The 23,918-nt window shown below is 36.9% G+C and overlaps 2 protein-coding genes across 2 annotated transcripts in view; one reads left to right on the top strand and one right to left on the bottom strand.

Moving 5' to 3' along the window:
* Window positions 1–123: 123 nt before the first annotated feature.
* On the bottom strand, window positions 124–3,396 carry selenoj (selenoprotein J). The gene is made up of 10 exons (XM_043216792.1): window positions 3,285–3,396; window positions 3,064–3,130; window positions 2,633–2,809; window positions 2,384–2,482; window positions 1,741–1,833; window positions 1,416–1,572; window positions 1,178–1,293; window positions 885–962; window positions 659–798; window positions 124–429 (listed from the first exon to the last, which is right to left on the bottom strand). The coding sequence occupies exons 2-10, from the start codon at window positions 3,128–3,130 to the stop codon at window positions 334–336; spliced, it is 1,023 nt and encodes a 340-aa protein (XP_043072727.1). The 5' UTR covers window positions 3,285–3,396; the 3' UTR covers window positions 124–333.
* Window positions 3,397–4,228: 832 nt separating this feature from the next.
* vav3b (vav 3 guanine nucleotide exchange factor b) overlaps window positions 4,229–23,918 on the top strand; it is a 38,538-nt gene continuing 18,848 nt past the window's right edge. Inside the window, 17 exon segments of the mRNA XM_043217443.1 lie at window positions 4,229–4,686; window positions 6,495–6,570; window positions 6,573–6,610; window positions 12,170–12,228; window positions 12,330–12,395; window positions 12,717–12,819; window positions 13,098–13,190; window positions 13,335–13,403; window positions 13,491–13,594; window positions 14,394–14,493; window positions 14,663–14,758; window positions 17,974–18,042; window positions 19,219–19,305; window positions 19,389–19,474; window positions 19,562–19,694; window positions 22,562–22,671; window positions 23,807–23,908. Of these exon segments, the coding sequence (XP_043073378.1) occupies window positions 4,483–4,686; window positions 6,495–6,570; window positions 6,573–6,610; window positions 12,170–12,228; window positions 12,330–12,395; window positions 12,717–12,819; window positions 13,098–13,190; window positions 13,335–13,403; window positions 13,491–13,594; window positions 14,394–14,493; window positions 14,663–14,758; window positions 17,974–18,042; window positions 19,219–19,305; window positions 19,389–19,474; window positions 19,562–19,694; window positions 22,562–22,671; window positions 23,807–23,908 (1,595 nt within the window). The 5' untranslated portion in view covers window positions 4,229–4,482.

Below are 23,918 nucleotides of genomic sequence, written 5' to 3' on the forward strand. Positions count from 1 at the left end.
ATCGTGTATCTCGTCTAAATAAATGCTGGTTTTCCTAATGACCACTAGATGGCGCAATCAGGCAAAACTGGTTGAACTCTTTTTTTCCTTTTAAGAGTGATACAAAGACAAACACAAAATGTGTTCATTTAACATAGATTTAATGCAAAAATGCATGTCACTTTCTGTATGTCATGTTGCAATTGAATAAAACAAGGCTATCAAGTTTTAGCTTTAAAATATTTCAAGCTAAAACGTTCATCAATTGTCTCATCAAAATCACAACAGCCATGAAAGAGGATCTATAGAACTTGAGTGATTATGTATTTACTTTGCGTACTCAAAAGTTCAAAGCTATCGGAGAGTAACAACTTTCTTTGCGAGATCCAACAAAGCGTTGTAACGCAAAGTCTTGCTTTTCCAGGAACTAGGGATTCCTTCGAGTCCAACCTGAAAAAACAAGTGTCACAGCATTAGAGCCATTACAAAACTGCAAGAGTAGTCGTTCTGTCTGCATGCGCGACACAATCATCCAATAAAAGATTGGAATGCATAGTTCAGAAAGATAAGTGTTAGATAGCACATAAAGAATTTGACCTTAATTACGTAATCCCTATCATGTTTTATGCACAGAACAGTGCGGTCGAACAGATTACAAGGTCATGATTTTAGGCGGTACCTGAGCGCCGATGCAGGCACCGATGAAGGAGCTCCTGCTACAGGTGCATCCACCACAGCTCATAGTGTCCCGAATAGCCTGTTCATAGCCGCTGGCTGTCAGAACCCCATGCAGCGCTGCCTGGAATGCACCCGGCAAACCTGAGGGACACCATAACGCTGCTGACTAACTGTAGTGCGTGCACAGGACAGACAACAGAATAGGTTACCAGCGGCAGGGGGCTCACCTCAAGTATTTGGAAACACAGTGGGGATGAGATCTTTCGGTTTCTTGCTTAAATTGTCCTTCACTTGATGAATGTGTCCTAAATTAGAAAAGCGTTTCAGAGATTAAAGTGATGTCTCCGTGATCAGTGCACGTGTATAAGCCACGCATCCCGCTTCATCTAGAGCCTGTTATAAACCAGCAGTTTGGTTCTTTTTTATATTACACATTTAGCGTTCACACTGTCAAAATGTTAACACTGAATGTAAACCGTAAGTGTTCGGCGCACAATACTAATAATACAATACTGTATACCTATTATAGCGCCGTCCAACTCCTGAGGGTTTTTTCTGTCTGGGTCGCTGAGCTGTTTCAGCACTGCATCCAAGGCCTTGGGATCGGGACCATTCAGGATGAAATGCTCCAAGAACCTGAATAAAACATTTATTTTTACTTTACTCAATACACTATAGGGATCAGCTCCTGTACCATTCCCACACACGTTCTAATATGCGATACGCCGCACATCTCCCGTCAATCATGCATTACCAACCTAGCAGCAGCGAGAGTTACTGCCACACATATGTCATTGTTTTGCGTGACACGGACGGCTTCCTCAATTCTCTCCAGCATCTCCGGTTTTCCGGCATAGCATGCTACAACGGGAGCCAGCTTTGCCACTCCATCTATTTGACTGTCAGTTTCACAACCTGAAGTGTCACAGTAAACATTTCTTTATTTTCCCCCTCCAAATGACCGAACATTTGATTAAATTTGAAAAACATTTCAATAAAAAGTGTTAAATAACAATAATGCGGCTGCACCAAATTTTTGCGATGGTTATCCGAGTTGATTTTCAGGAAGATAACTGACAGTACCTGTCTCTGGCTTGCCTGCATCCACATTTTTAACAAAGCTCTTAAGGCTTGCCTGTCTCCAGGGTCCTTCGATAGGTAGCTGGGGCCTTGGAGCTTGTGCAAAAAGAAGTAAAAAGTCATGAATAATTCAGGAAAACTCACGTTTGAAAACGAAACAAATGAAAACAAACACCATCTGTCGAGGGTTACGAGTCAAAATGACAGATACGGTTATACTGTTAGCTAGACCAATTTAAAATAGTTTTGGAATTATATCTGAAGTGAAATACTGAAAAACTTTAACTAAATGAAAAATTTCAAATGTTTCCATGGCGACTAACTAATGTAAGCTTAAGCTAATGCACCAAAAAATGGATAAAGATAACAACGAATCAAGGTTAAAACTAAGCAAAAGAAGAAAGCACGTAACAAAAGCGCTGAAATTCAAATTCAAATGAAATTTAAAATGTATATTTGTAATTCACATTAATATTTTTTAAATTAGAAATCAAATCGAGTGGCATATACAGTACATAAATAAATATATTTGATATATTATAAAGGGTTATTTGAGTTGCCAAAGCAAATAAATCAACTATTCCAAGGACAACTAATTAAAAAGTAAACAAATGTGAAAATGTTCAGGTGCAGTGGATTCATTTACCTCCCTTTTCTCTGTAGGGATCATTGACTGGCGTGTCGTATTCAGATCCAGGCCCGAAGAATTTGTAGGTGCGCTGCATCAAATCTTTCACATTCAGACCTGTTTAACAAACAAATAACTCAATAACCCACATCCCCTTCACCGCAACACGGTCAAATAATACGGCGATTTTCATATCCTGGTCAGATTTTCAATCACACAGTTTCGCCCTTTCTGCCACACCGGAACGCATCTATCTTTTATTTTCACCTTCGCACTCAGACAGGGACTCCAGGAGGACGAATGCTTGATCTCCGTAGCAGCTCTGCTGTCCGGTGTTCCTCCTGTAGAATGGGTTTGCGGACTCAGAGCGGAACTCAGGCTCAGGACTTTGAGAGAGCAACACACTCAGCTTCTGCAGGTCATAGACCCAGTGGAGCGGTTGCGCTGCAGAACATTTCATTATAGGTTAATGCTGCATTACAGCGTTTGCGTTTCTCATATTACCTGCTACTGTAATTAATGACTATAGCAAATGACAAAAATAATGTATGATTACACTGCATCTCCATAGTGTTTATAAAGTTAACTTAATAACACTGTCTGCGTTAATACACCTGTGACATATTAGAGATGTTTGTACGGTGGTTATATATAACTATAGGTATATTTTGTTGCTAGCATTCACTATTAACGCATACCTGCAGCATCGGCGACAGCCGATCCAATGATTGCTCCGACAGCCCTGTCAGCCAGGGCCAGAGCCATCTGTGACAGCGAGATAAAACACAAGCCAAATAAATAAAAGAGAAACTGTAGTGCTTGTTCTGTAGCTTGGAATATACACGACGTCGGCAATACACACACACACGCGAAACTCGTGCTTATGGTTAATACGGTTTAAGTCAAAACGGTTTCTCACCTTGAAACCTTATATTCTTCAAGCGGAGTCTGAAGTTGACAAGGTACACAACGTGAAAGCGCTTGTGTCATGGAACCGCGTTTTCTGTGCTGCTGATTGGATGGAATTAAGCACGTGACAGCACAACGTCTCAGTGCACGTGCAATGTTGTAAAAATTGACTGGTTTTATTATATATGTATATAATACTGGCAAGGCCTATTTTAACTGACTGATTTAAAAAAATAATGTCAGTTTTATACATTTTCAACTTGCGGATTCATTTATTTTGTTACCTGCAACACGCGAAATATTACAACTTTCGCATTCATAAAATTAAGGCGTCTAATAATAATAATAATATATATATTTTTTTTAAAGAGAAGACATGCACATCTGCATTACTGAAAATCCTTAATTCTAGACCAACTTCTCCGTCATTGTTTGTTTAATGATCACCTTTAAAAAAAAAGTCATGTTCATGCGTTTTAAATGTCCACTAGAAATGATTATTTTAACTATAAAAATATTTTTTTTTGCATTACACTACATCATAATTCTTAATATGTACCTTTGCTGTAACATTACTAATCCTATATGATTAACATTCTTTTTTTACAGTTTTAACAGAGCATTACAAATGCATTCAAATTCAGTATAATGTCAGAGGAAGGATGGATATCTGCAAAGAGATCTAAATATACCAGACCCTTTTTGTTTAAAAGAGTCGATCTGATAGTCAAAACTAACGGAAAAGGAAGCGCATTTGATATAGTGGGGGGTGAAATTGCCGTACTATGGCGAAGATTCGGTACTTAATATTCATGAGATGAGTGATCGCCACTGGAAGATCAACATCGCCGCGTCAACAACGCTAATGAATATTCATAAGCTAGGACTTCGCCATTGGTCGATTGCGATGCAACGCCGCGCTCTACCCTTAATACAAAACCTTTTCCGTACTAGAATTCGTAACTCCCTTGACGGGCGTTTATAGTTTGTAGACCGCGGATAAACCCAAATTAGTGCGCACAAGTCTCAGTTTTGGCAAATAAGAGCGCAAGCTCAAAAAGAAAGCGAAAAAGAAGAAGAAGAAGAAAAAAAAAAAAACACGGATGCCAAATGTAACGCAAGGTGTACGCTCCGCTTCAGCATTTTAGCTTCATTCAACTGTGTCAGATTAATTTTACAGTTGTTGGCTTTATCTGTGTACGCGCATTATGGAGTACTGGAGGCAGTGCAGCTTGTGGCTCATCAATTGTAAAGTTTTGCCCCGGAATCATCGGGTCACGGCGGATTCGGCGCAGGTTTTTGATTTGGCCCAAACTCTTCGGGATGGGGTGCTTCTGTGCCAGCTGCTGAACAATCTCAGACCCGACACCATTAACCTAAAAGAGATCAATCTCAGACCACAGATGTCACAGGTGAGCGCAAATTAACAGTCTAGCGTTATTTTCTTTGTGTGTGTGTGTGTGTGTGTGTGTGTGTGTGTGTATATATATATATATATATATATATATATATATATATATATATATATATATATATATATATATATATATATATTATAGCATACTCCAGTTACGGAAACAATAACCTACCCACACAACTTTAGGCTCAATGGCATGTTCAGTAGGTTACATGGATATTATATATTTAGTATATTTTGACATTTTTGCTTTTGTAAAGTTAGTCATTTAAGGCTTTATAGTAGGTACTAACTAGTGCCACAGCAGTACAAGCAGTACAAGTGGCCCCAGTGCGAGTAGTAGCATAGACATCCCTTCACAAAGGGCCCAGTGCTAGATATATACACAGCTCTCTTTGTATACGGCATCATTCGGTCAGTCTGCGAAGCTCTCAACAAACTGGGTAAACACTGAGCTAATGAAACGTCAATTTTGAATGTACATCGCATTTTGGTAGGGACCCAAAAGGCATCCAGATGAATGTTCTGCCTGATTCGCCCGCTGTGTGTAAGTAAGTGTTTAGGGCTGAGAAGTCCCAGGCAGTCTGCCCAGGCCACAAACAACTCTTCCCAGATGCCCCCGTTTCACTCCAGTGACCTGATAAAATCCAACTTTGATCTAACTGATTTTTAAAACGTACAAATCCACCCTTCTGCATTGACGAGACGCAGCCAGTCTTCATCAGACAACGGAAAAGAGCAATTTTCAACAACATCCCCTGTTGCATTAGACGGCATTCCTGTCACTTATCTGACTCATGTGTATTTTGATAAGTATGTGGTTTTGGCGGTTTAGAATTAGTCCACATTCATTTACATAAGCAATTGTGAGTTAACGGCATTAAGTTACTTATATTATATTAAAACCTAATAATAGACCAATAGCAGTGGGACGTTAAAAGCAACATTTATGTCATTTTCAAGGTTGGTCTGTGAGTTAATGGTAAGAAAATGCAGAAGCAGAAATATGGTTAATAGCACCTATTAGGCAATAGATTATGTTTGTGATTTGTTGGAAATTTCCTCATTTCCTCATCTACAGCGTAAGAAAAAGCTGTAATGACTTCAGTAATTCATCTCTCTCAAGGCTACATTTTCAAAAAAGATTCCCATGATTTCCTCAAAATGCTCTGTCATGGCATTTACACAAATAAGTGTCCCTCGTTAAAACGTAATGTATTTTAAATACATTTATTTCTAAGTACAGTTCAAATCTATCAACGTGACATGTCGCTCGAGACTTACTGATATAAAAAGTGTTAATAAACTTTATTTGGAGTACTACAATGCCACAGTTTTTAATATTATGCCTGCAATGTGTTTTAATGTCACTATTGAGGAAGATTGTATGTTTATTTAATTCAATTTTTATAATATTGGTCTTTAAATGCAAGATATTTAAATTGTTCCTGAAGCACCGCAATAACACAATTAAAATGCATTAAGCACAAAAATAATAATAGCAGAAATTACATATACCAGTTTAGTTTAATAAAAGTACAACAGCAGGCTATTTGTATTAAGTAGGCCTCCCTAAATATGTAAATATATATATATGTTGTATATTTGCATGAAATAAGTGCATTTTAAATGTACTTTGAGATATATATATATATATATATATATATATATATATATATATATATATATATATATATATATATATATATATATATATATATATATATATATGATTTATTTTTCAATAGGTGTGCAAAGACAAAACCTTCAAAAATGTTAACAGAATCTTGTTTTTTTTTTCAGTTCCTTTGCCTGAAGAATATTCGTACATTCTTGTCTGCGTGTTGTGAATCATTTGGGATGAAGAAGAGCGAACTGTTCAAGCCTTCGATCTCTTCGACGTCCGAGATTTTGGAAAGGTAGTCAAATCTAAAATCATTTCAGAAGCAAGTAACCAATAGCAAATTGTTAGTTAAACCTATTATTTATTTATTTTAATTATATATTTTTGTAGTGCCAAAGCAATAATGTGCACCATAAGCTTAAATCATAATTAATTTATAAACAAATAAATACAACTCATTTTAATATATTAAAAGATAATAATAATAAATATCAGTGATTTTTCTTGTGTTATTTTATGTTGAAATCATTTATCAAAATATCCAAATTGCTTGTGAAATAATAGTGACTGTTAATAAAACTGTAAAACATTTTTTTGCAGAATATGGGTCAGACTGTATGTATTGATGTGGGGGTGGGGTCCACAGTTTTATACTCTTTGATTCTGCAACATTATGATCTGTATTATTAATATATATATATATATATATATATATATATATATATATATATATATATATATTTTTTTTTTTAAACATTAATCTCTGTCCCTGTGCTAACATTTACTTATTCACGTTCACATTTCCCATGCAAGCAACATAGTCTGTGTGGTTCTCCCATGCCTCTTCTTGTACTCGCCTGATGTGGTTGTGGTCTGGCCTCTGAAGGTCACCTGTAATCAATAGCTCAAAGCCTCCCATGTACAGCCTCTTCCTAAATGTTTGGACCGTCTTTGTCTGGCGGTGCAATACAACGATTCCCTGAGCCACAGGAGTAACCAGTAGCTTTCTCCCGGCGTGTCTCTATCCGGCCGGCGCAGTGGCTGAGGGTCTGGTCTCGTGTGGGGTTAAACACAACGTGAAGCGTCCTTTGTGCTGTGAGGGACTGCGCTGTTTTCACAGAGGGGTTCAGCCATTGTTTGCCTGTGCTCGTAGGGCACGTCTGCAGCCATGCAGAATCATCAGCACAGCCCTGTAGGCCTGAACTACACTCCTGAAAGAACTGACTAATGCAGGGAACAGAAAAGCCCTTCAAACACTCCCACTGTGCAGTTTTTAAAGGCTTATGGCTGAGGGCATGTGTGTGTGTGTTGTTAATGGATTCTGAGGAGTGTCATTTGTTCAGTCATAAAGTAAAGAGCAGGTTGGGTTTAGTCGTTGATTAAAATGATGTATGTCAGTGGAACTGAAAGTACAAAGGTAGCAGCGCTACTAATTTAACAACTTCTTTTATTAGCATAAAATTCTGAATAACGAGGAGGCTGTTTGAAGACCTTTATATAGGACCTCAGTAGTTCTCCTTTATTACAGATGCCAGATTGTCTTGGTTTTATTTTTGTGTTTTGAAAATTGCTTTCTATTCAGAAAGGATTCGAGTAAATCGATTATATTGAAATGTTGTTGTTATTATCATTAATAGTTTTTAGCACCCTTAAAAAATGCATCTCGAAAGGTTTTATGAAAAGTTCAAATATTTTGAAATACAAAAAAAGAGACGTTAGAGATTAAATTTAGAATGCAATTTAAAATAAAGAATGTTACAAAGTAATCACATAAAAGCTACAGTTACAAAAATTCAGTATGTCTAATATTAATATTACAAATATATAATGTATTATATAGAATATTAAAACGTAATTATTAATAGATATTCTTAAGATCCAAATCAACATATTAGCATGAAGTACACTGACGTAATTACTGCTGAAAATCCAGCTTTTCCGTCATAAGAATAAATTACATTTTAAAATATAAAACTGTTATTTGAAATGATAATATTATTAACGTTTTACTGTGTTTTTGCTCAAATATACGCAGCCTTTGAAAGATTAAAAAAATATCTTGCCTATACATAAAGATGACAAACATGAAATACCCTTTTCACTAATAACTTCAAGGAAGTTCTATAAAGAGAATTAACATTTTTTTTTATCATGTGTAGGTTGTGTAATTTCGCTTTAATGGTGACATTTCTGAACGCACACAATGCAGACCAAGAAAAATGCTGCTTTTAGAAGGAACTTTTAGACGGCACTCTTCATATGTGCTCCTAGCACAGCGACACCACTGTAAGAAGTGTTAACATTACTTCACACAACGCAGTGTTACACTGCAGTTATTTTGCTGTGCCCCGTTTATAGGTCTCTGTGTGTTCTCAAGGGTTAAGCTAATCCTACTTATAATCTTTGCACTGCCGCAATCTTCTAACACGAGTTTGCCTTGTAAGTACGCATGTTGCTTCCACATCCATTAAATCTGCTTTAAATTAAATGACGAAGTAATAATATGAAACGCAGAACAGACTTTGAGTCACGTGCTTGATGTATGAATCTATAGAGCCGATAGTTTTTTTCTTTGGAAAAGTCTTAGTTGCGCATGCTAAGTTGCATACTCTGACCAACAACCACACATACAGGTATGTTACGTAAATGGAATAAAATGCAAATTCTATTAGCTCTGGCTACCCATCTTTACGCGGCGCCTTGTAGTACCTGGCCTCTCATTGCTCAGGTCTTAAAATAGTTTCTCGTGGTCTTACACAGGTGTTAATGTCGCTGAACTTTGCTCATGTTGCTTGTGCACTCATGAAGACCACACATCTGTTTGGAGGTGGTATTTTAACCCGTTTTCACCTTTCCTCTTCCTGTTCTGTTTCCTTAGAGACTCCACGCACATGCAGACTTATGCACATGCAGTTGTTTCAGTCACCTCATATGACAATAGAGATATGGATTTACTACAGGCCTTCCAGGCATTCTCTTATTATTAGGTTACTGGGGTAATATCGACACGACTACATCTGATCAATAGGCGCTGGGAGTTTTGTCTTCACGAAGCGACGCCGATTTACTGACATCATTTATCACGAACCGCTTTATATGCACCTCATATGATTTGAATATTTAAATTTAGAATGAAAAACTAACAGTGAGCACAGATCGCTTGTTTGTTAATTTGTTGCGCTTCGGTTTGTCTAAGCAATATGCACATAGTTCATAGATGTTTTTTGGCTGTATTATTTAGCCGACTTTTATAATCACCGTCATGCTCCTGATGTTTAAATTTCCCAAATCCGAACCCTTCTGTAAGTCAAGGCCTCACTCAGATTAAACGGTGCTGCATTTTCAACTTCCCTCTAATGAACATGTAAAAAAAAAAAAAAACTTGCATAAGAAACCTTAAAAAAAAAAAAGCTTTGCAAAGTGACAAGACAGAAGATGATAGATTTTGCAGTTCTTTATGACTAAAATGTTCAATTAAAACTCATAAATGTTGGCACGGTGCCTCTTGGGATGCTTTTTTAAAAGTATTAAAGCAGCATGCGTGCTGTTTTTCATTCACGTCCAATGGAAATCATTAAAGTTGTAGTTTTGTGTAAAAAAAAATGCAATGAAAGCATGAAATGATGCAATATAAACTGAAAGAAATGTATTTGTAGGCACAGTTTATGTTGTTTCGAATTCAGCGTATTTTTGGCATTTAAAAACTAATTCCTTCAAGTTTGTGGTTGTTTATTTTGACTAAAACTAAACTAAGCAATGTTACACGTCCACACTTAGTTTCTAAACCGTGATGCACTTTTGAGATTCAGAATGAAAATCTCAGCCCTGCTCTGCTTTACGCTGGAAATGAAATTGTGATACGGTCTGACTGTAAAGCTGCACGCTTTGACCCGCAGCTGACATCTTAGCTTTATACTCCGTAGATGACCTATTTTAATGTATTTGTTCAGTAATAACGTTATACCTAAATGTAGGTTATATTACCAATAAGGAAAACAACGATTTTAGACGTGTGATGGATACTGGGGAAAAGTAGATGTACGGATTCCCGTCTCCGCAGAATGCTGTGGAAAGAGTTCAAATGCTAAAACATTTGCGCGGTTTGGGATGCATGATGCGCGGATGAGGGTAGATGACAACACTTCTTCTCAGTGGCGTGAACCAAAATAACTTTCTAAAGGAAGCAGAGTTGGTTTTCAACAGGTAATCTGAAGCGAGATTCTAAGGCCCAAATGGCGTGCTATCACCGAGATCTGTTTATTGTAAGTGTGTTATGCTGCATGCATGTGTGTTATCATGTGTCAGTCTGTATACATCTGTGTGTGTGTGTGTGTGTGTGTGTGTGTGTGTGTGCATGAGTGTGAATGTGAGAAAGCAAGCCCGCATCACACAAGCTTGGCACTGCAAGACCACTTCCTCTCCAGAGAGCGCGATGCTTCTCAAATAACACCGCTTTATATAGGTACAATATAAGAGGAATCTTTTCAGCTAGAACTTTTTAATACTGTTACTATATGCCAAAACTGTTTACTATATTTCAAGTAAAATGGAGCAGTTGTGCTGTTGCTGATTTATATGTGAAGAGAGTGTTAAGAAAGGACGGTGAATTTAATTCTAATCATTGACAAGATGAAAAAAATGTAATTATTGTTATTTACTTCCTATATTATTAATTGTATTTTAGCTGGTGTCTCCGTGCCTTTTTGTACGTTCCTGTCTTCATGTGTTCAGCAATTCTTTCCCCGTGTTATTCCACTGAACTTATTTGCTTTGCTTTTTTTCGTACGAACGGATTGTTTGGGTTGTTACCGACGCACAACGTCGGTTGTTACCGACGCACAATTTTACCTGCCTTATATGTGCGTGTCTGTGCGTGTGGTGCACGTGAACAAAAATGAGACGTTTATAACGTGTGAACATATAGCACATTTGAAAAAAACAGCGAGGAACATGATTTGGTCTCACTTTATATAAGGGGTGGTATGGGTAGGTTTTAGGGTGGGGATGGGTTAACAGTGTACTTCTAAATGTAATTACTGATGTAACTACATATAGGTATTTTTAAAGACATAAATACAGAGTAAAAATATGTATATATATATATATATATATAACAATAAGTGCATTGTACCAAATGATTCATTTAAATGTAAGTACATGGTAGTTAAGGCCACCTTATATAGTTTAACATGCTCAAAAATGCAATATTGCTATAATAAATTTTAAACATTATAAATCCTTGCGAATCTAGTTTTGGTCTCTGTTAGGCCATCCACATTTGTGTTTAACGAGTAAGGAAATGTACAGTATATTTCATTCAACTCTACTGTTTGGAACATATCATATATATTGCTATATCTGCCATCTCACCTTCTCTTACAGTTATATATTTTTTTGCACTTCTAAAACTCACTTTAAATTTCAAAGTGTTGCTGCGTTTTCTCAGAGCTGCAGGATTTTTTTTTTTTGGTCACGTATCAAATCCCACCAAATTCCACCGACTTGCAATGCATCACAAAACTGCTTAAAATTGGACAAACACCATGAAGGTCAGACCGAAATGATTTTTTTAAAGCAAAAATCAATGTTCTTACAGTATGTCCTAACTTTGCCAGCTTTTAAAACGGGTAGCGTTGTTGATTTTTTTATTTTCTTTTTCCCACTAATTCTTTTTTTATTCTTGGAAAGGACGAACGGCTTGGTTTCATAAGTACATAATGCATATCTGTCTCATGCTGAAAAATACAACGACAACAGATAAGCTAAAGGTCTGTACTGTAGATAGAGCAAAAACCGAAACCGTCCAATGCACACTTCTAATTTGCAAACGAGCAACTTGCTTTTGTCTTTCCAGGTCATTGACACCCTATCAAAGCTCTCTCATATGCCTTTTGCACAACAGAAAGGAATCAAGTGAGTTTGCTTTTACAATGCCAGAAAAGAACGAATCGCACGCATTAAAAATCATCTTATTCTCTGAGCTAAAACAAAGAAATTCTGTACCGATTTCACAGGCCATTTCCCACAGAGGAAAGCACTGAAAATGAAGACATATATATCCATTTGGCTGATCTTATTGAGTAAGTATGAAGCTCTCTTAACCCGATTGGCCAGTTGTTTTGATAAGATAGCGATAGTTATAATATTAGTCAGTTATGATGACTGAAACTCATTAGCGCTTGCGGTTTTAGTCACCCACATGTGCATTCATGTTTTGTTTCAATTGAGAATATTTTCAGTACTATACGAGATCCATAACCTACTTAGGCATAGTGTGGGAGGAATGCATGTGGCTGATTATTACTAAGTGCGGAAACAGGAAGCTACACTGGAATTTACACTAGAGCCATATTTTTAAAGCGATTTTTAAAGTCCTGATCTGAACGTTTGCGTGTGCACAGCGAGGAACTGGAGGAAGATGTTTATGACCCTGTGTATGGAGATGTGGAGGGAGGAGAGGTCTATGAGGATCTGATGAGGACAGAGGCTGCTGCGTCTAAAGCGGTACTCAAATGACTCACACACACACACACACACACACACACACACACACTAATGCATCAAAGTGTTGATTTCCTTTTTAAAACACCTACTTCTTCTCCTACCATAAATACGATGTCTTTTTCGTAAGTATCTCTATGAGTAAATTCACAGGAGTCACAAAAAGCACCAGAAAAAACAAACCGGATGGGCTGCATTGCGACCCTTTAAAACTTTATTAGGTCGTGTTTTTTTTATTTGGATGGCTAGCCGTAGTCTGAATAAGGGAGTTGTGTTGACAGAAACAGGCCGAGGTGGATATCAGAAGCTGCTGTCTTCTAGAGATCAAACAGACAGAAGCCAAATACACTGAGACCCTGGAGACCATTGAGAAGGTGAGATTCACATTCTCAGGGTGGAGAGTTTTATCTCAGAGCGCTTCACATCTAGTGACGGACAGCTCCTCTGCTGTTGCCACACAATGTAGGACGTAACTTTCCTACATGGAGCTAAAAGGCATTTTATTTCTGTATTAACAGTACTTTATGATTCCACTGATAAAGTTCATCTCGGCAACAGAAATTGACAAGATTTTCATCAATATACCAGTGAGTGAAGATGACCACGATGTTTCAGCATTTTTCCGTCTGACATTTCCGGCAAATTTAACTGCTGTTTGTATTTGTGCTTCACAGGACCTGGTTAAAGTGCACAAAAGCCTGTTGGCTGAGATTCAAGACTCTGTTCAAAATAAAAACGCAGAAAACCTTCACCAGATCTTCATTATTTACAAAGACAGGTAATACTGTACGCATGTTATTTTACTTGTTATAATGTTATATTTAGGCTATATTATTATTTATGTTATATTATATAAAATTGTTACATAAATGTCACACTATACTACTTACTATTACTCACAAACTATACTATTTCTGCATACAAACACACACACATTAACAAATGCTCTTTTTTTAAATGAATGGGGACTTTCCATAGACTTCTGTTACCTTTATAGGTTTATAGCGACCAAACAATATTTTCTATCTCCTAACCCTAAACCTACCCCTTACAGAAACCCTGTGTGCATTTTACATATTCATTTGGTCTTTTCATAGGTGTGATGGTGTTTATAGCGTATAAAACATATTTTGTATTGCCCTACACCAAAACCCTTCCATCACAGGAAACAGCTTTTTTACTTTTTATGAAAAAAAACAAACAAAACTTGTATACCCTGGGGTACGCACAGACTCATGGGTATAAGTCCCCCAGGGTATGCAAACACATACACACACACTTTTTTCTGATTTCTTTTTATTTATTCTTAATCTTATTACATCTATTTTTATATATTTATTTAATAATTTTCAATGTCCAAAAAAAAGCAATTATGTCGAGGAAAAATGAATTAAACATGTGGAGGGTGACAGATGTCGAAATTTGTTTAGAATCAAATTGTGTGTAAATCTGCAGAGCTTTCATTGAATTTCTGCAGGCCTAGTTAATATTTAATATTTCTAGAATGATATTACCGAGCACTGCTGATGTGTGTGATTTTTTTTTTTTTTTGCTAACATTTACCCTGTCTGCTTTAGGCTTCTGCTTTATGGAAAATACTGCAGTCACGTAGAATCAGCCATTTCTCTGCTAGACTTCATCTGTAAGGAAAAAGAGGGCGTCCGACTGAAACTAGAGGTTCAAAACACACTTTCATTTTCAACACAATTACAGTTATTTCATTCTCCTTTTATAATCGTGACCCACAAAAGATCATTTCCCCCATAACCAAATCATTAAACAGTCGTTTTCTTTTGAGGTTTTTCGAGCCTTCTGTTTTCTAGATTGGGTTTATTTTGTGATGCAGGAATGTTCAAAGAGAGCCAACAATGGGAAATTCACTTTGAGAGACTTGCTTGTGGTTCCCATGCAGCGCGTGCTGAAGTACCCGCTACTGCTTCAGGTACTGTGACATACACCTCCTTGTGTCCTCTTTTAACACTAGAGCAATGCATATCAACATTTTTGATATGATTTTCTATATTCGGTGCCATCAGAATGGCCCTGTTGTCGTCCTACTGATATTCACCACAAGGAGGAGCTGTCTGGCTAGTTTTCTGACCGTGACACTACATGAACATACAGATTTTCTCCCTGTTGTAGGAAAGTTTTACTTTCCTGTTTTCAGATGAAGCACAACACGTTCATATCAGTATAAGAGGTCATTGTATTGAAGTCAGCTGGAATCTGTAGTCACAACCTGTTTTCGTCCGTAATTTCTGAGCATTACAGGGATATCCAAATAAACTTGATTTTATCAATTGGGAACTTTTTTTTGCAGTGTTTTCAAACCGACAAACAACGAGTGACTTACTTCATGAGGTATAAATGCTGTCAGATAGTAAAACTTTGAACTTTTAAGTCAGTCTCTCAAACCTTCTATCATACATTTTAACCGTATTGAACAGAACGGTGTAGAATAAAATATTTTTTTCTTGGGATTTAGCGAGATCAATGTACCCGGTGGATTTCGTTTCCATCCAACTAGATTTAGAACTGAATCAGTATCTTGGTGTATGGACAGATTTTATGAGGAAAGTTCACCCAAAATATAAATAATTTGTATACCTTTATGATTTTCCAAACCTGTATGGTTTGATTTCTTCTCCTGTGAAACACAAAAGATGTATTTTTATTTATTTTATTTCTTCGTATACTGAAATTCACTGAGGCCCAATGGTGTTTTTGACTTTGAAAAATACTGTTTAGTGTTACAAAAATGTTGAAATGAATTTTAGTATATCTGCTCGTTAAACAAATCTTCCTAAAACGACCACCAGAGGTGCTACGACCAAACAAATCTACTCAACCGTACTATTGCCAGAAAATAAATAGACAAGGAAAAGAAATGTTCTAAGTTGAAAAGTTTCAAAGAATTGTGTAATTTAATCTAATACCACGTCTCCTAATGAACCGAGTGACTTTTATTAGGTTGAACATGGAGACTGCATTTCTATATGTGAATAATATAACCATCAGAGTTGCTACACTAGTCCATACTAAAGTTTTGTGTGCAAGAGGTCATTCACCACAGGACAGAGATGGCATGAGAACAGAAGTGAGTGGACAAGTGTTAGAGACGTGTGTCGCCACACACCTGCCAGCCAGACACACACGCTCACACACACATGTACACACACACACGCACACACACACACACAAACAAAAGTAGGGACAGGTGGCAGTGTGTCTGACACTCTGCCCATGCAGACCTGTTCTCAAGCACATTGTGTCCGCTTTCTCTGAGATGACACAAACACGCTTTTTAATATCCTATTGTAGCATATCCATGTGTTTTTTTTTTTTTTGCAGTCGTATGAAGTCTTCTATAAAGCCAGTCACACATTTTTACAAACCCAGTATGAGCCACATAAATATGTTGTTTCATATCTGATGCAGTTTTATTTTAGTACCACTGAGACACTAAATTATTTTAGCATATTGAGAAGTTGATTATCTGTTTCCATTTAATTAAAATTTAACGTTTTAGAATATAGAATATATATAGAATATAACTTTTTATTTATTTCGTTTCAGGTTTTCCTTGTCATTAACTAAGATAATCTTGATATATGATTAAATTAGTGAACTACTTTCACTCTGAAGGTGCAGATCGTACTTCATGTAGTTTTAACGTGAGTTATTATGCAAAGCGTTTGTAACGTCACGGCATATTTTGAAATGAGAAATGCTCGGACAGTAGAGGAGTTTTAGACACTGCATATTCACTATTGTCTAAATGCAGTAAATGCAGACTAAAACATCATTTTTGCTATGCTGTTTTGCTTTGTGCTTATGCGTGAGTCATTACTATGGCAACTAGTGTAGATGCTGACTACTGTACACCGTCGGTAAAAATGAATCAGATTTCCTAATCCCTAATGTGTGAAAGGCGTAGAAGCTTCGGGGACGAACACTGAAATCTCATTCATCCGTAAGGTAGATAATTGGGTCTCCATAAGCTCCAGCTCCGTGTTATACCTCCAATACGTTTAGGAATGTACGCGCACCTGAGTCTGGGCTCACGTCCCCACACGCACGCACACACACACACGTTCCCAAACACACACGCCGGAGCTTCCATCAAAGTCACAGCAGTGGTCTGGGTCAGAATGTAAATCTAGAAACAGTGCTGAACTTTCTAATCACCTTGTTTACTCGCCGCGATTGGGCTGTTTGTCTCTCTCCAGCAGCATTCGATTGCACTCCGAAAACAAATGCATGTTTCTGATGAGCTGCACAGATTTTACACTTGGAACAGCACCATTTCTCTCCCGGCGTGTTTGCGTGCTCACTAGACTGTTTGCGCACAAATCCAAAGGCCAGATTTGTTTATCGAGTTAATTAGTTATGTTATAGCGGGGGATCTCGAAAGGTTCTGTTGACGCTCTTCTCCATATCGTGGAATAAATCTGGTTCAAATCAATTGTCCGGCATTCCTTTAAAACTGACCTGGCGTGCTCATCGGAAACTTGGCTCTGAGATCACTCTGTGCTGTCCTCGGCTTTTTTAGTGAAGCTGTCTAGTCTTGACTCTTCGGGGTTTTGATGTTGTGTTTTCATTTTATCATGGTAAAGAAAGAAAAGGATAAATGGTAACACTTTAGAACACTTATTTACTATTAACTACGACTTTTCCATGAATAATTTCCTGCTTAATAATAGTTAGGTTAATAACTAGGATTGGGGATGTAGAATGAGGAATGGATATGTGTTTAATTAATACTAATAAATGACAAATATTGCAGTAATATGCAAGCTAATAAGCAACTATCTTAAAATAGTGTTACCAAATTATTCAAAATATCTAGTTAAAAAACCCACATAGACTTTTTATAAATATGCTTTAAATGGTTTTACATTTGCACACCAATATTTAATTCGTATAATTAAAAAAAAATGTTTGTACATCGTGCTATCTCTTTTTGTCATGTCCGTAGGTCTTTTAATTCTTTTATTTTGTTGTTTTCTAATAAGAAATGATAAAATATTAAGTTGTTTCATTTCGAGACTGTCAGTTGTAATGTGGATTTTCTGCTTATTCTTTGTTATATATATATATATGCTTATCTTAAAAGAGGTGTATTAAACTTTTTTTTTTCTCATTTTTTTAATATAGGAATTGCTTAAATATACCAGTGATGACACAGAAAAGAGCAAACTACGATTAGCCCTTGATGCCATGAGAGTAAGTATAGATTTCTTATGGAATCTACAGCAAATCTTACGTATTTTTAGACTAAAAACCACAAAACTCTGATCATTACCAGCCACGATTTCTCTTTAGCATGTGCCATCGGTATAAGATAATCCCTGCGTATACTTGGTAGTGTTTTTTTTAATATCGATGAGATTATGGACTTCTAGTATGTGAAGTGGTGTCAACGGCTCATTTCAGTCTCACTGGCAGAGTAGGTGGAAAGCAGATTAATGGCTACGTGAGACGCCGTAATGGAACAGAGGCCTGCCATGATTTAATTTGTTGGAATTATCATCTCCGTGTTGATTGGTTTAGCCGGATGGGAGCCGTGAGAGTTGCTCAGACTGAGACTGAACTCGTCTACCTGCCTGCCTGTAAAATGGTGTGTTTAATTTCGACTCATAAGTGAGTGTTTGAGCAGAAGCTGCCTTTTAAAATGGAAATCAGCCGAGATCCACGTCATCCCAGTGGGGTCCTTTTGAAAGGCCTCTTTCAGTATTTGTAGATGTTTGTACTTGCCGATGAAATGAAATAATTTCCTGTGGAGAGAGAAATATTGGATATATTTTTCATTCAAAACATTGTTTTTCAATCGTTGCGTAAATCTTTTATTACTAATTATACAGTATTATCAGAATAATTTGAGAACAGATAGGTTTTTTTTGTATTTGGTTTGTCTCTCTTTTCCTTTAAAAGCCCTGAAACCTGATGAGCGTGTTTTTGTTTTTGTAATAAATATGTTAGTGAACAAATTATATAATCAGTGTCACACATTTACACACACAGTACATACAATACTTTTAATAATTTAATAGCTCCATGCTGAATGTTTCTTTTTATTTCTCATGGACACATTAAATCAATTAAAAATATCAATAAAGCCTTTTTTTAATGTTTTAGAATGCTTAACCCTTAAGATTTATAATCACTAAACCTGTTTTTTAGAAGGTGGTGTCTAAATACTTAATATAGGCAATATAGTGTATTAAGCAGTATTTTCAACATTTATAATAAGAAATGTTTTTGAGCAGCAAAACAGCATATTAGAATGATTTCTAAAGGACATCGTGGCTGCTGAAAATGATTTAGCTTGGATTTTTCTCTCTAAATTAGTCTTTATACCTGCATGAATCTGGGTCAGTTTTCTTTTCCTTCATTAAACAGGACTTAGCCCAGTATGTAAATGAGGTGAAAAGAGACGTTGAGACTCTGAGGGAGATCGATCAGTATCAGAGATCCATTGAGAATTTGGTAAGTTGTGCATAATAAACACGACCTCTGCTTTAAAAAGCGTAGTTCACTCACGCCGTCGGTGCTTTCCCTTTCCGTCACAGAACCAGTGCTTACTTTCTTATGGAAGACCGAAGGGTGACGGTGAAGTCCGTTTGGTGTCGAATGTGGACAAACGCAGGCAGGACAGGTGAGGCTCGAGGCAAAAAAAAACCTTTACGTCAACCCTTTTGTTTTTTAAACTGTCATGCCATGTCACGACGTGTCGACGTTGCAGACATATTTTTTTGTTCGACGTCGCTGTGATTGTTTGCAAGAGGCGCGGGGACAACTATGAGATGAAGGACGTGATCGACCTCAACCATTTCAAGATCTCTAATAACCCCACTACTGATAAGGACTGCAGAAAGGTCAGTGAGAAACACGGTAACAAGAATGTTTGCAGGCTCAGAAAACTGCACCCAAACATCAAACAGTCATATTTTCCTCATGATCCCAGCATCTGCTATTCATCATATTGCTCCATTCTGAAGGGTTTTATAGAGGTCGGACTAGCACTATTCAAGTGTTCTGGAGAATAGAAATCATTCTGGTACTTGCCTTTTCCACAGATGGCTCTAGTAACTCTCCTTTAGATCTCCTTTGAACTGTTAAAGTGTCATAGAATAAAGTCTTTGCTGATTTTTTTTCCCCTCTGTTAAAATGTTTATGTCCTCTAGGTTGCTGTAGGATATTTCAGTAATATCCAAACCATTTTAAGGACAGCGTGACTTACCAAAGTGCATTTTTATGTAAATTAGTTGTGCTGTTGTAAGCTCTTTAAACCGCTCAAGTCAGTAAAATGTTCACGTGCAGAACATAGGTGAACACGTACAGAACAAAAGATGAGATCAAATACATCTGTATCTGATCAAATGCATGCTTTAAAATGTTCTTAGGGTAGTGAATAATGCTAGGATGTTTTAGAGACTACTGCTTCTCAGTGCAGCTTTTCAATTACAGTATAAGCCAGCAAGAGTTGGATTAATGCATTTCTTAGTTTAAATAGGCTTATACTAAAAAAAGATTTTGGGAGTGTTGTCTCCTGAGTGTTCGTGAGATAAGCAATCATGCGATGCCCTTTTGTTGTTGTCTTTGCTCTCCATATTCATTTCTTTCAGACATGAATAGCATAACACTGAACTATTTAAACCATGTAAATAAAGAAAAAATACTTTTTAGTCATAACTTATTAGTCCAATAAATATATATATATATATATATATATATATATATATATATATATATATTAATACACAACCAAGTACTTTTAAGCACTAATTTGTAATATATTTCTATTCTAAATTAAATATATGTAAAATACAATGAATAATAATGTAATATTTAATTTATTTTTTGTGTGTTTGTAATTTTTTTAAATATGTGTGTGTGTGTGTGCGCGCACCAGGTATTTATAACGTTATGGGGACCAAATGTCCCCACAAGGATAATTTTTGTGGGTAAATTTTTTTAGCTCCTCATGAGGACATTTTTAGATTTTTGAAAAAGTAAAAATGTCAGTAGTCTCCTGTAAGGGGTAGGTTTAGGGTTGGTGTACAATAACACATACAGTCTGTACAGTATAAAAACCATTACGCCTATGGAAAGTCCCCATAAAATGTGTGCGTGTGTGAACTGTGAGTCAACATATGAGTCACTTGTCATTCAGCAACCTGAAATCTTAACAGCCAGGCATTTAAAAAAAAAATTCAGCCTGTCCCTTAGACCGTAATGGTGAGTGTAACGAAGATCAGGCTGGAGAGTCCATCGCAGACTCTGGCAGACAGATGTTTCTGCTCTTTATGAGGGCTGATGGATTGTGACGGATTGCTGCAGCATGTCAAGTCAAATTCTGCATGCTGAACGAACCGCTGTGGAAAGACTTGGTTGCTTTTGACGATAAACAGTCTAAAGTCTGTGTTCATTGTGCAGAGTTTTCCACATCATGTGAATTAGAAGTGGCCATAGTATAGTTTGTATAGAGGTTGCAGAGCTGTGTACTCAGATCGATGTGTTTTTTCAGTCTCTAAAGGTGGATAGCTCAACCCCAGGTTACCTTTGGTTTCTGATGTCCTTTTGGGGCTTGGCAATGGTGATACAGATGTAAAAATAATGCGAATATGTCTTTAAACTTTTGATATTTTTTTCTCTTTTATGCCTTTCACCAAAAGGAAGGTTTCTTCTGAACAGATGGTCTGGTGAAATCTGTCTCAAGGAGACCTTGGTCAGGCAAAGCCCCGCTGGCTTTTCTGTTTGAAGTGCCTTTCTGCCCCTCCTCAGGACACAGACACACACTTAATACACTGATGGATCTTATTCCTTCACGTCTTTGACAAGACCTGTACACAACTGCAAACTGTCTCCAAAACACATGCCCACAGACACTGACACAATGGAAATCATTAAAAAATATATAGTAAAACTTAACAACAACCATCATTAATAACTTTTAGAAACATTATCGCATAACATAATGCTCAGAATTGTAGTTTTAAAGGAAAGAAAAGTTACTAATGCTGCAATCTTTGGTTTACTTGCTTATATTGCAAACATCTTGGGCTTTAACAATAATAATAATAATAAAGATATAAAAAATAATAAAACTCTGGAGTGCAGTTTTGTTGATTGCAGTGACTGGATTTAATCTTTCAAATTACAATATTTCCCCAATTAACTGAAAGATGAGGATTTTAATTCAGTATTTATTCAGATTTTATATTAGCTAAAACAGTTTTTTTTTATCACACTTTATTTGAAACATTTTGTGTTTGTGTGTTTTTAAATGTATTAAAATGTAATTTTATTATTTTATTTCAACTACCAATATTTAACATTTTTAGCTTCAGCTAACAATAACACACTGGACTGGTTAGCGGCTAGGGTGGGATGCTGCAACATAGCCCTCAGAAGTGCTACACCACACAAGCTCACACATAAACACAAACACTTTCACATACACACTGAATGGTAATAGTTAGTGATGAATGTGTCCATTCCCCCAAGGTTGCCTCTGGCTGTCTATTGCTGTGGAAAATAAAACGAGCCCCCTTTTTTCCTCACCCACCAACCCTCACTTTCACAACTTTAAACCCAACACCATAACCTGTTAATATTCTAATACAGTACGTTTTTAACAAAATATCTTCAGGTATATTCATCCTGAAAAGTTAGATCTTTACATGGAAGTCTAATATGTATTTTTAAGCAGTTATTTTGCCATTTTCTTTTCCTCTGGCAGTGGTGCTACGGGTTCTACCTCACTCACCAGCAGGGGCAGAGTGGATTTGAGTTCCTGTTCAAGACAAAAGAGCTGAAGAAGAAATGGCTGGACCAGTTCGAGATGGCCATGTGAGTTTCAAACCCCAAATCACAATTTTGTCACCACCCTCATGTCATTCCAAACCGGAATGACTTTCATTTCTCAGCGGAACTCAGTAAAAGATGTTTTTTTGCTATTTTACGTGCAATTTCAAGATTTCAAAAAACACACAATGAAGATATTGGGTAGCATATACTTCTGCGCTGTAAATTTTTCTGAAACTCAGAATTCCAGGAAATCTACATGCAAGGGGTGCTTTATTGAACTAAAGCAACAATAACGCTAAGTGGCGTAGTTAGTTTCCTGGGCTACAATACACACAGGGGAAGACGATGAAGGGAATAAATCAACAAAAAGTCTACAAAGGGACAAAGACTTGACACAGAAACTGGAACACAACTTGAACAAGAAAGTCCAATTTCCAATTTCTTACAAAGACACCGTTTTAAATGACAAAATGGATCCCCTGGTCAATGCAAATTCCAGAGTAGCGCTCTTGACAATATGAATCTATTTTTTTTTAAGTTAGAGAGAGGAAGCGTTTGCACACATCATGTTACTTTCAATAAGGCATCAGTGTTTTTATAACGATGTCATTTGACGTCAAGCAGCTTACTTCGTTTTAGTAGATGGTGACATCCTGGGCCTGGGATGTTGTTGATATTTGATAGCGCAATATATTTTCTCTGGAAGAAATGAAAAGAGAGACGGGGAGGAAAACTAACAAGAGTTCCGATTTAGAAATAGTGTAGGTTAAAGAGGATACATCGTCCCTTGTGACGTGAGTCTGCAATGATGTTTCCGCTCCTGCATGATTTATATGTCCCCCTTTAAAAATGTGTTTGTGTACAAGCATTTATACATGCAGCTGACTGGGTGATGATCTGAAGGGTGCATTCAAACAACAAATTACACCTGCTGTATGCACACAGCTCTCTTGATGCAAGAATCAATCTTAGAGTCGTTCAGGTAAAGAGCTTCCCCACTGCTCCGATTCGTGCCCAGAATTGGAAGGTCTGGTCCTGGCCCTGTGTGAAATAGCATTCACCAGCGCTCGGCCCCATTCACCCTGTCCTCTTAAACAAGCAGTTTGTCGCATGTTAATTTTTTCAATCCGCCAAGTTTGCACCATTGCTTTACCGTACCTCTGATTTTCTATTTCAGATCTAATATTCGGCCTGAGAATGCCACTTTTAACTCTCACCACTTCAGGATGCACACTTTCGAGAGGGCTACCAGCTGCAGCTCCTGTCATATGCTTCTCCGGTGAGCTGAC

Source organism: Puntigrus tetrazona, chromosome 2 (genome assembly GCF_018831695.1).
Source record: "Puntigrus tetrazona isolate hp1 chromosome 2, ASM1883169v1, whole genome shotgun sequence".
Lineage (NCBI taxonomy): Eukaryota > Metazoa > Chordata > Actinopteri > Cypriniformes > Cyprinidae > Puntigrus > Puntigrus tetrazona.